Here is a 25596-nt window from a genome sequence, read left to right on the forward strand (position 1 = left end):
AACCCCTAAGAATACTTTGGGATTAGAATTTCAGAGTCAGAATTCCAGTAAAAAAGAAAAATTAATTAAGGAAGAAGATAGCAGCAGAATAAACACAGAAATGATAACGTCAACAGTCCTTGTAGAGATCTCTATTAAAGACAAATACTACTACTAGGCCAAGCAGGAGCCAGTGACTCTTTGTATAAGTGAAAAATCCTCCCACCCCTTTTAACCCTAACTATTCTTTAAGAACTAATACTTACATTAATGGATTCAATTTGTCCAAACTCTTCAAACAGGTTGGTTAAATCTTGCTGTGTGGCCTTCTTGTCTACCTGACCAACCCACAGAGTAGTACTACACACTGTCAAGACATAAAGAGACAAATGTCTTAAATCATCTAGTTATTTCTTTCAAGGAGGAAAAGCTGAGAAAAAGCATTAAAAGGTTAAAATTTAAGATAGTATATTTAATATACCTGTTGACAATTTTATCTGTTGTATTTAAAATCCACTAAATCCCAGGTATCCATTCACATGTATACCAAGTCAACATCTTTCATGTCAACGGTTCTCAAGCACACTTCAATCACCTATGGATACCTGCATCTCACTTTAAAAGATGATGAATGGTAAGGGGTATGTCAGGCTGGGAATGGGGAGTTTTAACATTCTGTAGTTAATTCTAATGCTCATCACAGTTTTAAAAACCTCTCTTCACTGCAACCCTATCTGTGCACCTTTTAAGGATCTTTCTGTGCTGGAATGATTGAGTGGTTGTTTCTTCCTCATCTATGACTGAATCTGAGAATAGTATCTTATCCTTAAGGAAATAACATCTTGCAAGGAAATACAAAGAAAGGGCTGACTAGAACTCCTTGCAATCACAAAAGATGTAAAGATACTTAACTGCTGGAAGCCACTTCCCTTTAATAAACAAACACTATGAGACATACTGCTTACTTTTAGCTGTACTGTTCATACCTTCATGATCATTTCCTTCTCCTGAAGACATTTACATTAAAATTATTAAAAGTTTGTTTGCAGTTTTAATATATTTAGATTTGTGTCACTGTCATTTTTCAAAAATAAGTTTTCAGCCTTTTGATTACCCTCTATCTGTAATAGGGCGAGTCTAGAACAGGTTTTACTCTAGAGCTAATTTAGCTCCACATTAAGATGTGATCATTACAGGATCTCTACTACATGCAGGTCTCTCTACTCTGGCTGGTCAGAACTGACTGTCCTTCCAGACTTGTATGAGCTTTAGGAATCACTCAGCTAACAAGTCCCTGGTACTGTTCTTTCCCTACTATTTGTTCTTGCCTCATGTAGTCTTATTCTATGGACACATAACAATATTTAGCCAAAGTCTCAAGCAGCAATGTAGTAGTTTCCTTCAGCTGCTGTTACAAAATAACATAAACTTAGTAGCTTAGAACACAAAAATGTGTTCTCTTGGGGTTCTGGAGGTCTCAGATGGGTCAACAAGGCAGCATTCCTGCAGGAGGCTCTAGGGCAGAACTGGTTTCCTTGCTCTTGCTAGCTTCTGCAAGCTGTCTGCATTCCTTGGCTCATTCCCAACCTCCATCTTCAAAGTCAACAGTGTAGCATTTATCAATCTCTTTTTCCTTCCATCTTCACATCACCTTTCTCTCTGACCCTGTTTCCCTCTCATAATGACTGGTGGATTATACTGAGCTCTTCTAGATAATCCTAGTTAATCTCCCCACCTTAAGATCCTTATTAATCAGACCTGGAAAGTCCCCTTTACTACCTAATTAAGTATGTTTACAAGCTCCAGTGATTTGTATGTGAACACATTTGGGGAATCATTATTCAATCTACTACAAAACCTCAGCAAATTTCTCAGTCTCTTCCACTGAATAGTTCCCATCTCTTTATTACTCTTCCCTGTATATCTCAGCTGCCTTGATATTCCCTAAATCTGTCCCTTATCTCCCTTCTCTTTCCATGTTGTTTCTCTATACATTTTTCCCATAGACAACTTCATTTTTTTCCCCCAGAAAGCAATAATGAGTCTTTCCTATCCCACGAGAAGGGGACACTTAATTTCTAGGATGTCACTGTTTGTTGATGCTTCATATCCCTAGACTGCTCATGAAAACTCGTGTTCTCAGGACCAAGGGGAGGGAAGCACTACCATGTAGGGTTAAAATGTGTTGGGGCCACATGAAACTGATATTGTTTCTGAGTAAGAGTTTTGAGGCAAAAAATGAGAGACCTGCTTTGCACTGTATTTTCTTATGTACTTTCTCAATTTTCTTTTTATTGTGTGTCTTACCCATGAAAATAAAAAGGCAACATAAAATAAATCCCATGGTAGCAACATGACAAGCCAGGTGAGGAGCCGAATGAGAGACGCAGCGTGAAAGCCCTGTCCTATCTTCGGAGATTCTGGATTCCTAACGGCCATCATGGGAGATCATTTTATGACCATTATAGTAGAAATTTTACAGTCAGACTATTGACATTCTTTCTTTATCCAGACAGCACTAAAATGTTCTAATTTGGTCCTTCACCCTAAGAAATAACCAGAAACTTTCAGAGTTAGGAACATCAACATTATTAAATTAACACTGACTCTCATAATCAGGTGAGAGTCTGGCAAGATAGCCAACACTTGTTCAAGTTGCCAGGACTTAGTAAGAGGACTATTGCCTTTAATTGTAATACTGGATTTTCATAATCCTTCAACAGTGTAATATCAATTATCAAAGAATGACAATTTGCTCCATTTTATTGACTTTGCCCACCTGCAGTTCATTGGTTCCACTTAGATAAAGTCACAACCCACTGAGAATCCTTTATTTGGTACTAATTACAGCTTACGCTCCTATGCCTCACATTCCTATCAAGTCAATACTCCCCTAGCCTGCTCCTAAAACAAACTCCCACTAGTACCAAATTTGTTCTAAAACAAACACTAGAGAAGGGGGGATAGTTTCTTCAATAGGAACCTCCTTCAGTATGAATTTTAGCTTCTAATATTTACATGCGTCCTAAAATAATTACTCCTGTAGACCTGGTGGTCGTAATTGGTTAGGACACTGCATGGAAGTTACTATGTCCATGTAATAGACATTAGGCTTACCCTTACAGATCATCAATCAAGTCCTATACCTTATAATCTGCATTAAAAAAAACCTTTCAACAGCTCTATTAATTGAGTAGAACCTGCTCCTCCTTTTTCTTTTCTTCTCTATCATCTTACAAAAACCAAGGATAAATTATTCATTTACCAAACCACTTCTCAACTTCTTGGTCTGAAAATAAGGTTGAGAGACTTTGTAGCAGGTAATTTATTTTCTTAATATTTGTTGAAATCAAAGATCAATAAAAATGTCACTTACCACTTAATGTTTTAGATCTAACTGGAGGTAATCCCTTTTTCTGCCGTTCTTTCTCTCTTTCTCTAGCTCTTCTTTCACTTGAGTATGAACGTGATGACTTCCTCTTTCTTTCTCTTGAGCGTGAGCGTGATCGTTTTCTGTGTTTACGCTTTCGAGAACCAGATCGTGACCTAGACCTTCGTTTTCTTGGTGATCTATAAAAATAATCTTAATTTACTTCAAATGACAATATTTTTTTTCCATTAAATTTCTTACTTTTTAGATGAGGGAAAAGAAACAAAGAAAAGTTACATTTAGCTATTTCTTAAAAAGTTTAAGTATGATCAAGTATCAAACATACATTTTCTCAAATCTATGTACTGCTTAGGTCCACACTAGTCCTAGATTTTTGTCTAGAAAGATTTACTGAGTCTGGGTGATTATTCACAACCAGGAGGAAAAAAGGGAGAGTGGGATTCTAGTAAAGGTCTCACTTTCTCTTAGTGTCTTGCAACTCGTTTTTCAATCAAGAGTCAAAGAACACTGATGAAAGAAGAAAATAACAAGATCCCTTAGGTGACAATGGTGTTACATTTTTAAAATTAGGGAACAGAAAATGTTTCTACCAGAGCATTAGGCCATTATACAATTCTGCTTACAAGTTTTCAACTTAAAAATTTCATGGTGCTTGACTTTACAATATGAGGTAATTCTGAAAAACTTTTTTTCCCCCTAACAACCATATGGCACTCACCTCTCTTCAAAATGCTAAGGAGGTATTGCTAAGACAAAAAAGTTTCCAGAACACTAGCTGTTTCAGCAAGAGAGTTCACTGACATCAGATGGGTTAGAACTAAACTTACAGGCTCTCATTTGCAAGAGGTAAATACAAACAACTTCTTAAAACAAACAACTGAAAAAGTCATCAAAGATATTTTCAGGGGTATTAATATACAGAAAATAAGGTATACAAATGCTAATGAATTTAAGTTTTAAGACAGTTTGTGGCAAAAACAATGCATATGTGCTAAGTGAAAATTTACCAGATTAAGAATAAGGAACCTTCAACTCATATTTAAATGTACATATACATTAGTGAGATTTAGCCATGCTGTAAAGCCCACAAAGAAAACCACTTACAGAGTATGTTTTATAATAGTTTAATATTATGCTTAATGTTTAAAAAAATTATTTTTGTAATTTTATTTTTATGATTTCTTATATTACTATGAGATGAAATGGAATGAAAGAAATACAATGGAATACCTAAACACTTCCTCTATAGCTTGATTTAACTGTTGTTCAGAGGCAATAATATTCTTAAGCTGGGTGTCATATTATTAACTAAAATCAGGTATAATCCAAAATCCAAGTCTCTTGATATGGCTGCAATTCATGTAAATTGTTAAACAGATACATCCAATTAAAAACAGAACCAAGTGTTTTCTGTTTTTGAAATTCTGAATTACTTCTTTCTGAGAGAATATAAGATGTCATTCTAAGAAAAATATTTCCTTTAATATTGATGGAAACAAAGAAAGCCCACATTTAAAAAATTTACAAAGAGCTATTTTTAAATATTATTGTAGAACCTTGAACGAGATCGTGAATGTGTTCTTGATCTTGAGCGAACAGCCACTTTCTTTGCTTCTTGTTCAAAGATCTCCTCTTCTACTCCATCTTGTCCTTCATCTATATCCATATCCTTGCAAGTCCAAAGAACAGCAAACAAACAAAATGCTTGGTTGAGATTCAGTATATATTGACAATTCTACCTTATAAAGGTTCACCATAGTAACATTAATATCTAATAACAAAATGGTTAGAGTGTGGTGCTTCTGGTCAGAGAAAAACTCAGGACATTACTATAATTTTAAATAAAATAGTATTTTATATTTTTCTCTAATTAATTTTAGGAATTTATAACCCAAAAAACATTTAGTTTTTACCTGTTGCTGAATATCTATGGAATCATCCAAATTTGCTTCAGGTTCAAGGAAATGCTGTTGACTGCTCCCTTGTGATGGGGATGCAGAATGCTCTGATCCAAATGTTCCTTCTTGGCTATCCTGAGGGGTTGCCTATTAGGAATATATACACAAACACACAACATTGGGAAATAATAAATATTATTACAAATGAAAATTTAATCACTCAAACACCACAGTTAAGTTTTTAAAAAGGAGCCCAAAGAAAAAGAAATCCCATTTGAAATCTTTTATAATCAAGCTAAAATTATACTTATACAAATCCAAGTTTACTTAAAAGAATGGAACAGCTCCATAAGAGAGAAGAGACTAAAGTATTAGAATAGAATGTTAAGATCAAGTAGGTCTTCAAATAAGATGTTAATTGTGGAAAATATAAACTATCAAGAATTTAAATAAAGGAATTACGTAATGAATGATATATAAGGATACTAAGTTAAGTGCATCTAGAATTTCATTGGCAGTTAGTATGTTTACAAAAAGATATAAATGAAAGTCCAAAGAAGTATTTTATATTAAAGAACTAAATCACATATTACATGTACAGAAGCAAAATGAAGCTCAAAATGCCAATATCAAAATCACTGATACAGCAAGACAGTTCTCAACTTGGGCCTTACCCAATCTCCATCTCTAGGAATTCACAAAATAAAATTAGGAAGTACTCTGAGATATGCAAAACATTTCAGCGTCTAATTAAAGATAGGCAATGAAGGCTAATTAAAGGAACATTTAAAACTTGAACCCTTTTTTTTCCTGGGACTAGAATTAGAGCAACTTAATATAGTGACACAGCTTACAGGATGCTAATGAGTATGAACCTGATTAAGCAATTTTACATATACTCTGATGTTAGCTAAAAATGAGAAAACTGTTTATATGAAAAACATGTCTCCCTACATAAATGCTCCTAAAACATATTTCACAGGTGTGGAAGGTTAATAAAGCCTGGTGGTACACAAGCTGGAAACTATTGTAGTAATTAACAGAAAAGAGCAACTCGAAACTACTATTCCGTTCCTACAAACTCTGTGACTGTGAACAAGTTACCTGAACTCTGAATTTCAGTCTCCCTATCTATAAAAGGAATACTAGCATAGTGACTATAGACAACATTACTGTATTCTAACTTCAAAGTTGCTAAGAGATTAGATCTTAATTGTTCCCACCACAAAAAAAATGACTGTGGGACATAATAAGAGGTGTGAACTAACACTACAGTGGTACCCAACTGCAATAAAGAAATGTACCAAATCAACATGTTGTACAGCTTAAACTTACACAATGTATATGTCAGTTTTATCTCAAAAAAATTTTTTTAATTACTTACTCTAATGATTTAAACTGAAAGAGAAAGCAGCATAAAAATTAAGAGCCAAAAAGAGCATTAGAGAACTGTTCCAAGTCTATTCATGAAGGAACAGGTCTCCCAAGGACAAATAACATTTTCAGAGTTTAGAAATAAATTAAAACTAAAGCTAGCACTAGAAGAGACTTCTGTTAGTTAAATACCTGTTCCACACCACAATATCAACCAATATCTTATTAAATAAGCATACTCTTCCAGAACAAATCAAATCAATGTATTTTAAGCATAGTCCTGATGTTGACATATGCCTTTAAAACAGTACTGTAACAAAAAAATGTTTAACACTGCAAAATAATTTTTCAACTTCATCCTAGTCCTACTATATATATGTATTTATAATACCATATATATATATATTCACATGAATATATATATATATTCATTCTTTACATCATTTATTTCTTACTTAATAAGACACCCTAAGTATTGTCTCTACCTAATCCCCCTCCTTGTTTTTCACCCTTAATTTTCTGTTTAATGATTAACCATTGGTACAACCACCAGGATCCATGGCAACCATTTTTAGTTTTTGAAATTCTTTTTGGAGCAGTTAGTTTACCTATTTAAAAATACTGAGTGTCTTACTCTTTTTTTAGAGGTCTTTTGAAAAACAAAGAGAGTTTTCTATAAAAATTCAACCAGAATTTACCCTATTATCTTGCAATTACCACTATGTCCATTGGACCCTTTACTATACAGAAGGTATATTACAAGATCTTTAAGGTTTTATTTTCCTATATATTGAAATATTTTGCTATTTTATCATCCTAAGAATCATTCATTATTCATCAATTATTCCCAATTATATTAAAAAAACTAAAATAGAAGAAAAAGCAATGGAATTGTTGAAGAGGGAAATTAACAGTAAAATAAATCATCACTCAGTTTTACTGCATTACTAAAAATACTGCATTATATTTCAAGAAGGTATAAATAAAATTGGGACAACATCTTTGTGGTCTGCTTTTAGCTTTTTGGACCACTGTTGAGTATTCAGATTTTTCATTTTCTGTACATAATAGCAAAGAGAAGAAAACTAACAAAACACATTTCACAATTACTAGACAAAGTTGTTGAACACAAACAGCAGCATTCTAGACTCTAATGATGGTGAAAATTTAATATGTAAGTGAAATATCAGACTATCAGTTTTTAGATGACCATATCCTAAATATATTTCTCAATGAAAGAAAAAGACATTTCTGAGAACAAAAATAGGGTATTTTCATCCAATTAGCCACTCAACAGGAAGGACTTTATCTTGCAGTGCTTTGTAATAAGAACCTGGATTTTTCTGTTTTGCTAAAAGAACATGTGACATTTGAATTGAATTTGCCACAAAAAGGTTTGCTACATTTCTTTTTTTTTTTTTAATTCCTACCCCTTTAGTCTTACATCAGTATGTTATCTGTAAGATGGCTTTAAAATATATATTTAACACAAAGGACCCATTGGACCCTTTTGGAAAATAACTGTTTTTTCTGATATAGGTATACATCCTTAGTCTATCTCCTGGTATATATCTCTAGTTTTACCAATGATGTCTTCATGTAAAACATCAATAAAAACACTGAAAACTAAACAGAAGACAAGGATAACAGCAGTTAGCAGAGCCTTCTCTCAAAGTTAGATTAACTCATTGTCACATTTGATTATAAACCCACGTTCCTCCATTTTTTTCTGTATAAGTGATAGGAAAGACTTTGTCAAAGGCCTTACTGCAATCCATACATGCTATGTTATGCCTACAGCATTTCCTTCATTTATGAGTCTAATAATACAACCTCAGTACACCTGAAATACAATTTATTTGGGCCTCATTTAAACATTAATTCATTTAAAGCAACTCAAGGCTCTTAATACAGAACCCATTTTAGGTTTTTTCATGTTCAATTCTACTTCTATTATATTCTCGTATGTAACAAAAAAAAATACTGAATCAAAACAAGTCACTTATTTCTGATATACCCTGACAGCTCTTCATTAAGTGGCCTGAATCTTCTATAATCTTTTTATTCCTAACATTCTTTTAAAAGCTTTAAAATAGTCTTACCATTTTCATCATTAACATTTCATTTTGAGCTATAGTTCTACTGACATCTTGTGAATATCCTAATAAAACAATTATCAAAATCATGAACTCAAACTTATTCAAGACAATAGAAATCATTCCTCTTAAAACATAATTACTAGTTCCTTCACAATTCAGCCATTCTCTGAAAAATGCCCCCATTTTTCATCGTTTGTCTAGAATTAGGAATTAACAGATCCAAGGGTGATCTGGCTGCCACAAGTGGATGGCACTAGCAATCCTATTCTCTCTAAGATACTGTAACAACCCTTAGGCAGCCATCCAGAGCTACGGTAAACAAAAATGCTTAATTTTTCTGCATCCTTCACCCAATTTTAAATACTCTAAGGTAACTGATTTGGTAGAGCCAGTTACACAAGTTATTGAATTTAACTGTTACTCTGTTGATATACTTTCTGATTCCAAACTTGTCATATTTAAACACTATCCACTTTGTGCATTAGAAATTTTTTTTTTCTTCACCACTCTTTCTGAACAATGCAGCTTTTAAAAAAAACATTTATTCCTTTCAAAGGGTTATTACAGTATCCTCTAAAATTCTGAAAATAATGTATAGAACAATTACCTAAGCCCAGTGTTTTTGGTTTTTTTTTTTTGGTTGGTGAGGTTAAGACAGAATCACTTTCTCAAGTTTCTAGTAATTTTCACTTTAATAATTTGGTGTCATAAGTACTTGTCAAGAGTGCTACCTTGATTTTACTGTTTCTGCTAAACATTGTGAAATGAAACTGAAACTAAGGCAATTCAAAAGTGTCACGTTTATAGTTGAACAAATCTCTTTTGGATAAACTCTTTCATCACTACTACCTATTGCCTCTGCAACAGCTCTGTGATATCACTGACAACCTGTTTCTTTTCCTTGAGTTACAGCTTGTATTTTTCTTTAGGCAGCATCAAAATGTTTTTTACTGTGCTCTCTTCAAGTTCCTGAATTATGTTTGCCTGACATAAAATACTGCACCTACTCTAACCACTTTTATCTGAATTGTTTCTTCAAAACAAGGTATGGTACTCCATTCTCATAATTCCAGGTATAAGTTCCACTCTAATATATATCATTAATACCTATTTTATATTTATTACATGCATTCAAAGGACAAGTTCAGTGTTTAAAGCTTGCTATCCCTTCAATCTAAAGCAACTTTTCTTCTCTTCCCTATTCCCATAGTCCTACAGTTGTACCTCATTTACCTAAATGAGAATCCTGCCCTGTGTTCATACAGATGTATGCATTCCATTAAAGAAGTTACTTGAGGCCAGATGCTTTTCCATTCATTTCCACATATATCATTTGTCTAACAATACACTGCTCAGACTTTAAAAATAGTTGCTATATTTTGTTAAATTCATTAGCACCAAAAAGTTTTGGATAGTAGGAAGAAGTGTGAGGCAATTTTCAAACACTCATATTCCAAACAGTTTGCATAAGTAAGTATTTCTCAGACAAAGCAAAAATAGGCCTAATCATGGATTCAATCCTGGTTTGCAACTGACACACTATCAATTGTAAGGTGTGATTTTTCTTCACATTTTATCATCCCTGAAATTTATAAGATTCTTACAACTCCATGGGATGTTTGTTATATTTTAGAAGTAATTAAAAATTCTTAGCCATATATAAAATAATGGTGTGTCTTCAGACTAATGACATATCAACTGTATACTTCTGCATTAGATGCTTAATTCTAAGCTTCAATTTCCTATGGTATCAAATGGGAGTCAAAATGCCTATCTTATAAGCATTAAATGTAAGTTTTTGCCACATGGTAACAGACTAAATGCAGCAATCTGTTTTGTCACCACCACCATCAACAATAGCAAAATCATCATTATCTTGCTTCATAGGAAACTGAGTGGAGAGTAAAGCACAAGACTTAATACTGAATACTGAATCAAGCTGTAATACTGAAACACCATCTGTCTTCTGTTCTCTACTTTCAGTATACTGAAATTAATTTCTGTAGTGCTCAACAGACTTATAAGTTGCCCAGAAAATTTTGATTATAGGAAAAAAAATACCCATAAAGATTCTGAAAAGAATTATCTTCCTAATAATAAACAGTTGAAGAAAAATCACCAAACTTGGGAATACACCAATTTATATACTATAGATTGCAATAACTCTAAAGACCACAAGGTGGAGTTATAAACCTTTTGAGGCTGTTGTTCCAGGAGTTGTTGTCTAAGATGTTCAAGGTTCTGCTGCTGTAGCTGTTCTGCTATCTGATGAAAAATGGAATTGTTCACAGAGTCTGAAACATGAGAACTAAAAGGAAAAACAAGTGGAAATATATTTTAAAACCCAGTAAAGATAATATGAAAAGAATATTCAACCTCCTCAAACATCAGTTAAATGACTCTAATGTAATGTTTACTTTTTAACTATTAACACAGAAAATGGAATACCTCAGAAAATTTTTAAATGTTCAAAGAGAAATATACTCTTTAATAGTGTTTCAGTAAATGAGTAACATGTTAGAGATAATCTAATGAAAATCTGGAATTACTGTCTCACACTTTGAATACATATAAATTATTTTTTACATTTAGAGCATTCTAAGAAAACCTCAATAAAACCTAAAAACAGTTAAAACTATTTAGAAATTGTCACTTTAACTTCTCTATGAGAAAGTGGGTGAAATGGTCTATCAATCAGTACATGTGAAATCTACAGGTGTAATTGACCATAAACTTATTAAACTAATCTGCTTTCTTTAGAAAAGCATCATATTATTAAGTATGTTTAGATAAGAGGAAATAATAATTAACTATACTCTGGGAAACTCACACCTGGAATTCTGGGTGCCACACAAGGTAAGACATGAACAAAAAAAGAGGGCATCCCAAAAAGGGAGCAATCAGGATGGTGAGAAGTCTTGAAACAGTTGGAAAAAAAGTGTACTTCGTCTGGAGCAAATAAACCTAACAGGAAGAATGATACCTAACTTCAAACATTCAAAGGCTATGTCTCAACATAATGGAGCAAGTTAGTTTCCTTGCTTCAGAGAGCAAAACTGATCAGTGTGTAGAAATTAAATAAAATAGGACTCAGTACAAAAAAAGAACATACAATAACAACTACTTAGTGGAAAATACCCTAACAGGACTTCTAAAGAAGATTCTCAAATTGCTCAGGACACTGATCTACACGATCTCAAATGTTGCTTCTAGTTTTACTATTCACAATCTAAAACATCAGTTTTTCATTTTTCAAGTAGACTTTATCAAAAGGACACATGTGCATTTTTACATTATATAATTCACCATTCATCATCCTTCCGTCTCTCACCTTCATGCCTCCACCCTCTAATATCCTCCACCCCACTGGTGCTTTCACAAACCCTCAAAGAACCTGGGGAATTGTTTGGAGGGAAAAAATCATTGACCTAAGCAAAAATACACAACCCATTTCTTTAAAAAACAAAATCCTTACAACCCTAATCTTTACTTCTGATCACTCTGATAGACTCCTCAAATATGGAATACTTCCTCCAAGTCATCATTGGCGATAGAAGCAAGTTTCCTTATTATTTCAAAAATTCTTACTATTGAGTTAAGTAACTTAAAACCTAGTTTAGATATTGAAAATATTATAACTAGGCTTATCAATATTTATCAATTCTCCTATAAAGAACTTTAATATACTCCAACTATTTGCAAAAATCTGAGAGAAAATCAAAATAACATAGGTAAGAAAGCAGCAACTCTACCATCCTTCTGCAATGTTAGAGCTCCACAGCCTGAAGTGATAAACCAACTTACTCGAAGTATACTTTGTAGTTCAGATGCCAGTGTCCCATCCAATATTTATAAAAATAGCAGAAAAAAATTTTAAAGAAAAACATAACAGTTCTTACAGTTGAGAAGTTGTGATTTCCTTTTTGGTTTCTTCATTATGCTCAGAATCTTCCCCAAAGTCAAATCTATCCATCAACTTCTAAGTGGAAAAAAAAGAAGAGTGAGAGAAAGAGACAAAATTAAAAAGTTCTTCACATAAATATTAAATTTTACAAATGCTATTGTGAAGGCCAATTATGTCTCATTTATGTGTCACTTAATATATAAATGTTTTATATCATTTTGTGTTACACTTTAATATTTTATGAGTGGATCTTTTCTTTAAAGTATATTGCCTTATGTAACAAGACAAAGCATAACACACAAAGGATATATACTAATGCAATTTTACAGAGGATTGGGATTAAAATAATCTGCCAAAGGAAAAAAAGCTTAATAAGAAACATCTAGGACTATAATCAACAGATCTGTTCCTAGTAAAGTTCTTTTCTTAGAATGCTCACTACCTTCTGAATTATCAATTTAAAGGTTTTTTATGTGGTCTAGCTAGAGTCAACTAAACTAGCAGCTGATGGCTAAAAAAGCTTCAACAGTAACTATTTATTTTCTTGTAAATATAATAGTAGCAGAAGTAAAAATACAGTTAACACTTCCAAGATATTTTAATATTCCCATAATTAACAAGAATACTAAGAATATCATACAAGAAATGATATACAAGATTTTCAATTTTAAAAACACTACCCTTCATAGTTAGGCCTCAATTTATCATATTATAGTGACAACTCAGAGAGAAGTTTTCCTTTGAAATCTCCATATATTGGACAATTTTAATTTTAGCACATTAACCTTTTACAACACAGAATACAATAATTAATGTTTCTAACAACTGTAAAAGAAATGATAAAATTCAGAAAATAATCATTTGCCTCAATAGTGAATACATAATTTTATTGTCCAGTTTTCTTTAGTCAAAAGAAAATAATCTAATTGCTCCAAGTGGAATTATAAAGTTAATTTCTTTCAGAAGTTTGAATCTTTAGCAAAATTTATGTTTGTACAGTGGTATTAAAATAGTTCTGTGGTAAAATATAACTGACAGAATTAGAGTGCACATGATAATACATAAAATTTAATACTTCACAGATGTGGTATCTCAATTTCTACCTTGTTAAAGGACACTCCCTGTTCTAAGGGAGTGAGGGTGTTGGCAGCGGCTGCGGCAGCTGTGAGCTGTGCCGTGAGAGCCTGCAGCTGCACAACAAGACCAGCATCCAGGGCCTGCAGGATGGAAGGCTGAGGCTTCTGCTGCTGTATCTGCAACGTCTGTATTAACTGCTGAAGCTGAAGGAGGAAAAAAGGAAAATTATTACAAACAGATGCTGGGTTTTATCTGTAAGAATGCCCATCTAAAATTTTTAATCAATAAAATCTATTTTTCTACTGTCTTTAGAAAATCAAGAAAAAATATATATAAACTCAAAACAACAGCTAATTTTTTTTTAAGAAAAGGCCATATTTAACACAATCCTTTATCAGTTTGTATTGTTGCTGGGAAGTCAGTGAACTTTAGACAAAATAATTTGGTCAGATCATGACAAACAGAGAACTCATCATAAGCAGACTGATTTTTTCCCCACTAGGCTTTCATCTCTTCAAGCACCTCCTTAATCTCTATAAAAGGACAAGCACTGACAACAACTGCTTTTGCATCTGTTGTCACATCTGATAGCACATTTCCTGAAAGCAGGAAAGTGCATAAGAACTCAGTCCCTGGGTGCATCTACAACTAAGGAAATTAAGGTGAACAGTGTCAACAAAAGCTGAAACAAGAAAAGAACCCTTGTTCCCACTATTCACCCACTCTCTCAAAAAACAGCATCAACAGTTAAGATCCTGAAGATATTTCATAAGTAAACCCTATGTACATCCTAGAATTAATACTTTACTAATCAAGATCTAAACCTGAGTTACATCTGAAATTATCATTTTTTTTGAAGAGAAAAAAATAAAGCAAAGTTACTCCTAAAACAAGACATTTGTACTCTTCTGTTCAACTTATAGTGGAAGAAGGTACAAACACCCTGCAAGATGACACCAAGTAAGATCCTTTCATCTAAAATAGCAACATTAAGAAACTAGAGCCATTTAGTGATCAACTAAACATTTACTACAAACTTATTAGCAATGAAAATAATACAAGAACATATGACAGCTCTGTGAAGCCTAAGAACAAAGCAAAAACTGAAGGAACAAAACAGCAGCAGACTCACAGAACCCAAGAATGGACTAACAGTTACCAAAGGGAAAGGGACTGGAGGTGGCGGAGGGGTGGGAAGGGAGGGAGAAGGGGATTGAGGAGAATTACGAATAGCACACATAATGTAGTGGGGCAGCATGGGGAAGGCAGTACAGCACAGAGAAGACAAGTAGTGATTTTATAGCATCTTACTATGCTGACGGACAGTGACTGTTATGGGGTATGGTGGGGACTTGCTAATGGGGGGAATCTAGTAACCACAATGTTGCTCGTGTAACTGTATATTAATGATAGCAAAATTTAAAAAATAAGATTAAATTTTTAAAAATTGTACACTAAATATTGTAAATGCCTGAACTCTATGGTATGTGAATTATATCTTAATAAAGCTTTTTTTTAAAGGAAAAAAAAACAAACCATATGACAGTTGAGTTACTGTTACTGTACTGAGGAAGTTCCAGAATAGACAGGATGGAGGGAGTATGGGAAGGGAAAGGGAAAAGGGAAATGACCTATTATTTCTCCTTTACACATTTTAACTGCTCCTTTGACATCCCATTTTTCCCCAGTAACACTGTTACTCTTTCCATCACCCAGGACCAAACCACTGCAGCATTCCCTCTACTCTGACTTCATATTCTATTATTATGTCTTAACTCTCTTCGTACTGTTTCTCCTGGAAATCCTTTCTGCCACAAGTATTTATTTTAATAGGTACCTTTTAAAATGAGAACATTTGCTTTATGAATTATCTTCAAATATCATTATCACAAAAATAAAGTTAGTATTTTGGCAATTTTATCTACATCCAAATTGGTTTCCCAACCTTTGCAAAACTGTAGAAACTGGACCCAATCTCAGGCTATAAATGAACTGTTGTTTATATTTTTAGAACTCTAGAATGGTCTTTTTGAGACTGTCCTTCTAGAGAGTCTGCTACCCAACTATTTTGCATATTTTCAGTACTTCTCTTCCATTATCACTATTACCAATTACCTACCTCTCTTTTGACCTCTCTCCTCTCCCACTGATTATTGTTCAGGCCACGTGACTTCCGCATAAAAATCTTTGGCAATTTCTCACTGCTTAGTATATGAATCCTTTATTTCTCAGCCCACCATTTATATCTTTTGAAACCTATACACACACTTAGGTTTACCATTTCAACTCTGTCACTAATAACTTACCTTCACAGGTCATCTTACCCTCCACACAGCTCAACTGTAAAACCTCTTGTGTACCCAACACTTTTAGCTCTGCACATTACTCACTCATGCCACAAAATGTACTGACCACTACCATAACCGAGATGCTGGAGATACAGCAGTGAACAAAAAAAAATCTTTGCCCTTGTACAGCATACACTCCATTAGGAAAAGACAGAATAAACCAAGTAAATAAATTATACTACATAAGAGACTGAAGTAAGTGCTAAGGAAGGAAGGAAGGCAGGTGACAGAGAAAAGTAGCATGGGATAAAAGGCAAAGTTAGCAGTTTTAAATCACTGTCTGAAGACCATACTGAGGTGACATTTCAACAAAAACTTAAAGGTGACTGAAACCATATGAGTATGTGGAAAAGAGAGTTCAGGGAGTTTTATGTAAAGATTACCATTAATTTGATTTCCAAAGGACAGGTTAAGGAAACAGAAAGAGGGACAGATACTAAGGATGGGCTATCTTCATATCCTGCCATGACTAGTTTCAAGTTTCAATTTATATGCCACTTCCTCAAAGACACCTTCTCTTGGCTACCCTAATTCTGACCCCTTCCCCAAACCTCATCTCTCTAAAGATTTACCCTCTTTTAAATCACATATCACCATCCGCATAATGTTTCATGCTTTTTTTGTCTCTCTTCCCTAAGATACAAAGACATCTTCTCCAAGATAAAAGACCTCTTCTGTCTCATTACTAGAGTAACAACAGCGCTTAACAATGTTTGGCACAAACTATGTGCTAAATCAGTACTTTGGTGTAGAACAAATTATTTTTATAAAACAACCCTTAATGACATAAAGGTTTTCATGCTAAATTACTGAATGAAAAAAACAAGTTACATACAGAGTACTTATTATAATGTGATCCAATGTCTACAAAATTTTTAGGTGGTACATTATGAAAAAGTACATTAGGAAAATAGAGTTCTAAGGCATTCTCAACATTAAAAAGCTGCTCACCTGCTGGCCTTGAGGACTTTGTAAGATCTGAGCTACAGCTGCAAGTGTATCTGTACTTGTTATCTGAGATACCCATGGATCGGGTAAACCCTGTACCACATTGGCTGGAGTAACAGGTGTCACAGGAGTTCCTTTTAAAAAAAGACATTGCACCCACCTCAATAAATATGTAAGACTTGGAAATGTAGAGAGATTTGCTCTGTCATTTTAATATATACATATTTATATAAATGTTTTTATTGTCTTCATTTTGAAAACCATTACAGAATAATTAGGCTAAAAAATAAAAATACCAAAACAATTTGTGAATATTTATCCTCAATTAACTAAACTACTACTTTAAAAATGTCTATAATACTTACCAGTCATTAAAAATCTTACAAAGACATAAATATTAAAAATATAATCTTTTATGAAAAACTATAAAATAGTATATATAATAAAATTATAAAATAGCATATATAAAATGATTTTTAATCAAAAACACAAGAAAAACTAAATATATACCAAAATATTAATACTTGGACTATGATAACAAATTTTAAATGTCACTTAAATACCTGAAAATACATGATTTTGAGATTATTACTAAAGCATTCTAGGCTCTAATAAACAATTTTTTAGGGTTCCTTATAAATATTAAGTTCCCCCAGTACATACTATAAATAACAAGTTGATTTACATGCAAATTAAAAAAAATTAATATAGACAATTTGAATCAGGAAAAACCTAATTGATACAATTTCCCAAAGTTCATCATGTTTCTAGAGATTAAAAAATTCAGCTTTCTAATATTTAAGAAATACAAATATAATTCCTGATTTTATTTTTCCTTCAAAATTCTTTTCCTTTCTATTACCTAATGCTAGACAAATTCCCCTGCACCATCAAATTATTATTATATCCATGGATAATCTCCTGAAAACTGTGAGCACAGCATTTAGAAAACAAATCTCTATCAGAGCAACATACCTGGCGTATTGCTCATGGCAGCGGTAGTACTGGCCAGAACAGGTGTAACGACTGGAGGGGGAATTCCTGCTGCCATATCCAAAAGAGGTTGAATAATCTCACTCTTAAATACATTATTCTTCTGCCATAAGTTTAATACTCTCACTATTTTACTCTAGAGGAGAAAGAAAAGTGGAATTTTGATGTTTTGCTTCAAAATAGCACAGTCATTTCACAGAGACTATTCTGGAGTGGATGAGAATACAGTAACAACTTCTGTAATTCTTTCTACCCCTGAAATTATGTTTCTGTAATTTTGCATTTTCTAATCTTAATGCACTTGAAAATCATGTTCATTCTGATATTCAAGGTAAATGAAAACTACATTTACAAGAACGGCAACTTCTGCTTCTATGTGACGTCTAATGAGATTAATGGTTATGGCTGGCTGTTGAGGCAATCACAATTCATCTCAGCACTAAAGTTACATTTACAGTTGATTTTGTTTATTTTTTAAACAAATAAGTAACTTCAAGACAAAGCCCTTAGGTGACTTTTTAAATATTTCATTCTAAAAACTAAGGACAGGGGAGGTTATTTCCTCATCTAAGAATTTAACCAAATTCACTTTCTTTCCCAACTGTTCAGCATATAGAAGTCCTGTAAAGAGCCCTAAGAATTAACTACTGACTAAAGTAATGCACTTACTCCATTAACAAAATAATTGAAATGACAGAGATATTAAGTATTAAAAAGGGACTTGTTAAGTGTATAAACTTTGTAATAGTTAAGAATAAGCAATTTTAAGAGTAATGATCTCATTTATCTTTAAATCCCTTATACTGACAAATTTCAAACTGTATCCAAACTGGATTAAAACACAAAATTTTTCTTCAAACGAAGCATAAGAAAATTATACAAAGAATACTTCATACTTCTGATTTGACTAATTCTCCTTTGTAAGATTAGAAAGTACTTTACATTTTTTTTCTTTATAGAAAAGTCTAGTTCCCGAGGATACTCATCATGTACTTCAAAATTAGCCAGTATCTGACAAGTATATTTTATGTATCTAACTACATCAAACAAATAATGCTTCTAGTTATTACAGTATCAATATGCTCTTTCCTACTAGGGTGAAAAAAAAAGTCCCTACATCCTAAACTCTATTATAACTGAGAAACATATACTATTATGAAGTCTACAAATTCAAGGCTATTTGTTCATTTTAACTGATAGAAATCCAAATCCAAATTAGTGAATTTCTGTATCAAAATGATTAAGTTATTTCAGAAAATATTTAAATAGAAGTTTTAAATGAGTTATTTTAGGTAGGATTCTAAGTTATATATTTTAAGAATCAATGATAGGTCACTTAAAATTAGAAACATTCTTTTTGCCTGCATAGAATTATCAAAGTACCAATGTTTAAAAATTTGTCTCAAAAAGCATATCCAAGAATAGTTTACAAGGACTACATTAATAAATTTGTCTCTATATCTACCCATTAAAATCTTTTTCTGATTAAAGATTATAGTTATAAGGATAAATCAACTACCTTATCTTGGACTTGAGTTAAAGATTGTGGTAAGCTTTTAAGTTTTATGATTTTTCCTTACAGCAACCATTAGTCTTCATCTATTCCTAACTTTTCCTACATGACCAATACTGCAGAGCACACTGCATTTCTAAATCAGCATCCAAAATAAGTAACCTTCAAGTAATCTTTGAGCACGTATTAAGATAAACTTCTCTTTTTTTATTCTCCCTCAAAGTACAAAGTCTTATTTTTATATTGTATAAAATATTCATTCAGATCTAGCAGACCTAGTAATATGGTTTCTAGCACTAGTAAAACACTACCATAACAAAAGTGCTCTGATATGCAGTTATTTTCTTAATTATTGCTTCACAAATCCATTTTGCAGACACTAAACTGGTAAATATCAGCACGGATCAATTAATTAAAATGATGAATTGGTTGCATATGTGAATAAATAAGCTACTAGTATAATTACCAACGGCTGATTACAGCAGATTCTTTAACACCAACTGCTTGAATAAATTGAAAAGTAGTGACCTGAACTATATCTTTCCACTCTGTTGAAGATAATTTTAAGAACAAAAGGAATATGGGTAGTGTAATAACTAAATATTCAAATCTGGAATAACTAAGAGTAAAGCATAATGCAAAATCATAAATTAAGATAATCTAAAGAATATCATTAAGACCAAAAGAGTAATGTATTGACTTAAAAAAAAAAAAAAAACAGCATCATACCTTGTCATCCCCAGGGCAGCGATATAAATTCTGGAAAGTGCTAATGATGTTATTACTAAATCTGGGTGCAAATACATCCTTTTCTTGACCGAACTGATGTCGAGATTGTCGTACAATGGAGTCGATAACATAAAGTCCAGGTACCTTATATTCTGGTTTACACTGATGAAGAAAGAAAAGTGGAAAGGGAAGGAAATGAGAAGGTAAAATTCCTAACAAAGATCATCATAAATCCTATACAAATATACAAAAACATTGTTGAGGTAATAAATACTCAAGTGCTGACTATTACACACCATCTTTCTCTGGAATGGAACTTTAAAGAATCTATTTTGGCATAAAGTTCTAAAAAAGTACTGTGTAACTGGCTTGAACAAACAACAAAAGGATATATAAGGTACTATAATAATAAATTTTTTAAATGATTTTGAAAAGTCACATAGGACGACACAGCAAATTCAGGAAAGAAGAGCTCTAGAAAAAGCATGGCTAATGCACATTAGACTTTATCTAAAACACCTAACAAAAGGGTTTCTGTACCAGTAAGGAACAAATAACAAATTGAGAATTTTAACTCTAAATACACTGAGCCCAAAGTGTCAAAATTTTTCTCAAATACCATACCAATTAGAAAGATAAGACACTACCATTATGATTTCGTTATCCTACAAAAACATTTTTTAGCTACTCCACTGATACATGTTTCTCAACTTTCTTATTCTTTACCAAAAATGAGGAATGTATAAGTCTCCTATTTTCTTGCCACAAGCTTTTCTAGTCTATCTCATTAGATAAACACAATGAAGAATCCTTTTATCAAGTGCACTGTTTTCATTGGTCTACATATCCAAAAGCATAAGAAAAGCTACTTCCCAAACATATGTTAGTTAAAATGGAACTGTAGCTGTAAAAAGCTGAACTTTTGGGTGTAATTAGGTTAAGTATTCCACCCAAAATAATTTCCTGGAAATCATAATATGGCCCTAAATCACAATTATATTCTTGAAAAACTCTTCTTGGAAATCTGAGTTCCAGTGTGAAAAGAATTCTCCACCCACCCCACAACACATACATACAATGTTTCTAATGAGATTTTCAGCTGAGATTAGTGCTGTCATCACAAAAAGGCTACATCATACCAAATTTTCAGTTACACCATCCTCAAACTACATACCAGTAATTTCCAATGTCTTGTGCTGCAGAGAAACAGCCCTTTTTGGGAGTGGAAGACAGTGACTGGGAGAATACACCTTTATGTATTTTCATTCTAATGTTATTCAGATTATTATAGCATCATGAGTCAGAGTTTTTTGACAAAGGACCTTCTAGGTAAGTGGGACCACATTCCTTTATTTTTTATTTAAGTATCATTGATATACAATCTTACATTGGTTTCAAATGTTAACACAGTAGGTCAACAGTTACCCTTATTACTAAATCCTTACCCCAACTAGTGTGGCTCCTATCTGTCATCACAGAAAGATGTTACAGAATCACTGACTACATTTTCTATGCTGTACTACTATCCCTGCGAGCAACTTTTATTATGCTAGAGAATTTTTGTGCCCCTTTATCCCCCCACCATAACCCACCCCAACCCCTCCCCCATGTTAACCACTAGTCACTTTTTAGTGTCTATGAGTCTACTGATGTTCATTTTGTTTTGTTTTAATATCCCACAAATAAGTTGAAATCATATGGTATTTGTCTTTCTCCACCTGATGTATTTCACTTAGCATAATACCCTCTATGTCCATCCATGTTGTTACAAATGGCAGTATTTTTATGGCTGAATAATATTCCACTGTGTATATGGTACCATATATATATATTAATATATATTAATGGACTCATCTATTAATGGACACTTTGGTTGCTTCCAATATCTTGGCTATTGTAAATAGTGCAGTGATAGACATTGGGTTGCATATATCTTTTTTGAACCAGGGCTTTTGTTTTCTTCAGGTAAATTTCTAAAAGTAGATCAACTGGGTCCAGTGGTATTTCTATTTTTAGTTTTCTGAGGACTCTCCTTATTACTTTCCACAATGGTTTAACTAATTTACATTCCCACCAGCAGTATAGGAGAGTTCCCCATTCTTCGCATCCTCGTCAACATTTGCTGCTGTTTGTCTTCTGGATGGTGGCCACCCTAACTGGTGTGAGGTGATATCTCATTGTGGTTTTGATTTGCATTTCCCTGATGATTAACAATGAGGAGCATCTTTTCATGTGCCTGGATTTCTTCTTTGGAGAAGTGTCTGTTCAGGTCCTCTGCCCATTTTTTTTTTTTTCAAGTGTTGAGGCACAGGAGTTCTTTATATATTTTGGACATTAACCCCTTATCAGATGGGGCTATATCATCATTTAAGAATATATTCTCCCATACTGTAGGTTGCCTTTTTGTTCTGTTGATGGTGTCCTTTGCTATACAGATGCTTTTTAGTTTGATGTAGTCTCACTTGTTTATTTTTTATTTTGTTTCCCTTGCCTGAGGAGATGTGTCCAGGAAAAAATTGCTGATACTTATATTCAAGAGACTTTTGCCTATATTTTCTTCTGAGCTTTATGGTTTCATTTCTTACATTAAGGTCTTTGATTCATTTCTAGTTTAGCATATGGAGTTAGACGTTAATCCAGGTTAATTCTCTTGCATGTAGCTGTCCAGTTTTCCAAACACCAGTTATTGAAGAGGCTGTCTTTTCTGCATTGTATATTCATGGCTCCTTTATCATATATTAACTGACCATATATGCATGGGTTTGTAACTGGGCTCTCTATTGTTCCACTGATCTATGGGTCTGCTCTTGTGTCAGCACCATCTGGTTTTGATTATTGTAGCTTGAAGTCAGGGACCGTAATCTCCCCCCACCCCAGCTTTGTTGTTCTTCCTCAGAGCTTTTGTGGCTCCACATGAATTTTAGAACTATTTGTTCTAGTTCACTGAAAAATGCTGTTGGTAGTTCAATAGGGATTGCATTGAATCTGTAGATTGCTTTAAGCAGTATGGCCATTTTGACAATATTATTTCTTCCTATCCATGAGCACAGGATAGATTTCCATTTATTGGCATCTTTAATTTCTCTCATGAGTGTCTTACAGTTTTCAGAGTACAGGTCCTTCGCCTCCTTGGTTAGACTTATTCCTAGGTATTTTACTCTTTTTGATGCAATTATAAATGGAGTTGTTTTCCTCATTTCTTTCTGCTACTTTGTTGTTAGTACATAGGAATGCAATGGATTTGTTTAGTAATTTTGTATCCTGCAACTTTGCTGAATCTAATTATTAGTTCTAACAGTTTTTTGGTGGAGTCCTTAGAATTTTCTATGTATAATATTATGTCATCTGCAAATAAGGACAGTTTAACTTCTTCCTCACTGATCTGGATGCTTTTATCTCTCTGTTTTGTCTGACTGTCATGGTGGCTAGAATCTCCAGTACTATGTTGAATAAAGTGGTGAGAGTGGACATCCTTGTTTTGGTCCTGATCTTAAAAGGAAACATTTCTAGCTTTTCATCATTAAGTAATGTTGGCTGTGGGTTTCATATATGGCCTTTATTATGTTGAGGTATACATACCCTCTACACCCATTTTGTTGAGAGTTTTTATCATGAATGGATGTTGAATTCTGTCAAATGCTTTTTCACCATCTTCTGAGATGATCAAGTGGTTTTTATCCTTCTATCTGTTAATGTGATATATTATATTGATTGATTTACAAATATTATACCATCCATGCATCCCTGGAATAAATCCTACTCGGTTGTGATAATCTTTTTGATGTATTTCTGAATTCAGTTTTTTTTTTAAATTAATATTTGCTAATATTTTGTTGAGTATTTTTGCATCTATGTTCATCAGGGATATTGGTCTATAATTTTCTTTTTTTTTGTGGTGCCTTTGTCTGGTCTTGGTATTAGAGGAATGCTGTCCTCATGGAATGAGTTTGGAAGTATTCCCTCCTCTTCTATTTTTTGAAATACTGTAAGAGCATGGGAATTAGCTCTTCTTTGAATGTTTGGTAAAATTCAGTTGTGAAGCCATCTGGAAGCAGGACCACATACATACCTTGCAATATATGAACACACTTTAATGATTCTATGATTAGAATTTGTGCTTCCACTTTCAGCTGCCAGAAGTGGTATTAAAAAATCCAAGCTACAGTGGTTAAAAAAAAAAAGGAGTGTGTGTCTGCACTTGCAAAGCACTGAAAAATGCCAACAACAGCAGCAGTTAAAAAAGGAGGGCTGTCCCAGCATAGTCATACCTGGTAACACATGAGTTCTCACAGTGAATACTGGAGAAAAATCCTCTCATGCTTTTAGCAGGGAAGGGGAAAATGAATCATTTTGAGATAGCCAGCAATGGTCTCTTCTTTAACACATTATGCCCTCAGTACAGACTATTTAACCAGAGCACACCTTGTGGGGATTTTAGCAGAGCCTAACTGACCTGGGAGAAGGCAATCTTGTTCCACCAAAGACAGATTAAAAAATCTGAGAAGCACATGGGAAGCTCACAGTCCAGAAGTACAAGCTCTTTAAAAAATCTACCTTGTACTTAATGGTAACAACCTAGAAGTTTTCCCACTAAGATCAGGTATGGACAACAAGACATATAGGTATGTATGCACCCCCCTTCCCCCACTACTGCTTTTCAACATTATACTGGAAATCCTAGCTAATGCAGTAAAGAGAAGAAAGTAAAAGGTATAATGATCGGGAAGGAAGATTCAACATAGAACTCTTTTGTCATTTCCAAGACTCATGATTTAAGTTTTCCAAAAATTGTGGAAATCTCAGAAATTTCACAATAGCAATTGTTTCGACAACACCTGAGCCAGAAAAGTATGATGGGAAATCACTAACTCCTCTCCTCCTTCCATTCAGAGGGCCTTGGTCACACGAGTAAGGAAGCAAGAGATGGAAGATGACTTAGCCTTTCACTAACATGGAGTGTCATTGTACAACTAAGGGAGAAGAGAAATGGCAAGCAAGAAAAAAAATATTATCCCAGTTCTGATAACAAATCCAAATTTAATACACACACAGCTTAGTAAAATATCTGAAGTTGAATTAGATATGATAATACTAAATCTGAAGAAAATAATAATCATAAAGCAACCTGGTTATTTTTTAGCTTTCTGGTAATAGGGGATATTTTGCTCTTTGACTATAGAAATTCATTCTATTTAATGAGTCCCTAACAGTCTAAAGAACATCTTGATAAGTAAGTCTTAATGCTGGTTGTAATTTAACTCCCTGAGTGAAGGTGATTATTAGGGTAGTATCTTTTTTAAATAACCTTTAACTAGGACACACCAGATTAGAAGCATTCAAGTC

At 33.3% G+C, this 25596-nt stretch overlaps 1 protein-coding gene across 12 annotated transcripts in view; it reads right to left on the reverse strand.

The window, feature by feature from the left end:
* Positions 1–25596, reverse strand: part of SCAF8 (SR-related CTD associated factor 8) — a 196476-nt gene that overhangs the window by 126613 nt on the left and 44267 nt on the right. For all 12 annotated transcript variants that reach the window (XR_005025059.2, XR_008992719.1, XR_005025062.2 and 9 more), the window contains 10 exons: positions 20254–20415; positions 17994–18147; positions 17022–17152; positions 13749–13925; positions 12641–12720; positions 10935–11049; positions 5284–5415; positions 4927–5039; positions 3356–3549; positions 246–346 (listed from right to left, as the gene is read on the reverse strand). Coding sequence is in view for 4 of the 12 variants with exons in the window: in XM_036886732.2 (XP_036742627.2) it covers positions 246–346; positions 3356–3549; positions 4927–5039; positions 5284–5415; positions 10935–11049; positions 12641–12720; positions 13749–13925; positions 17022–17152; positions 17994–18147; positions 20254–20415 (1359 nt within the window). In the remaining 8 variants the exon portion in view is untranslated. The remainder of the gene's footprint in view (positions 1–245; positions 347–3355; positions 3550–4926; positions 5040–5283; positions 5416–10934; positions 11050–12640; positions 12721–13748; positions 13926–17021; positions 17153–17993; positions 18148–20253; positions 20416–25596) is intronic.

This window comes from Manis pentadactyla, chromosome 12 (genome assembly GCF_030020395.1).
Source record: "Manis pentadactyla isolate mManPen7 chromosome 12, mManPen7.hap1, whole genome shotgun sequence".
Lineage (NCBI taxonomy): Eukaryota > Metazoa > Chordata > Mammalia > Pholidota > Manidae > Manis > Manis pentadactyla.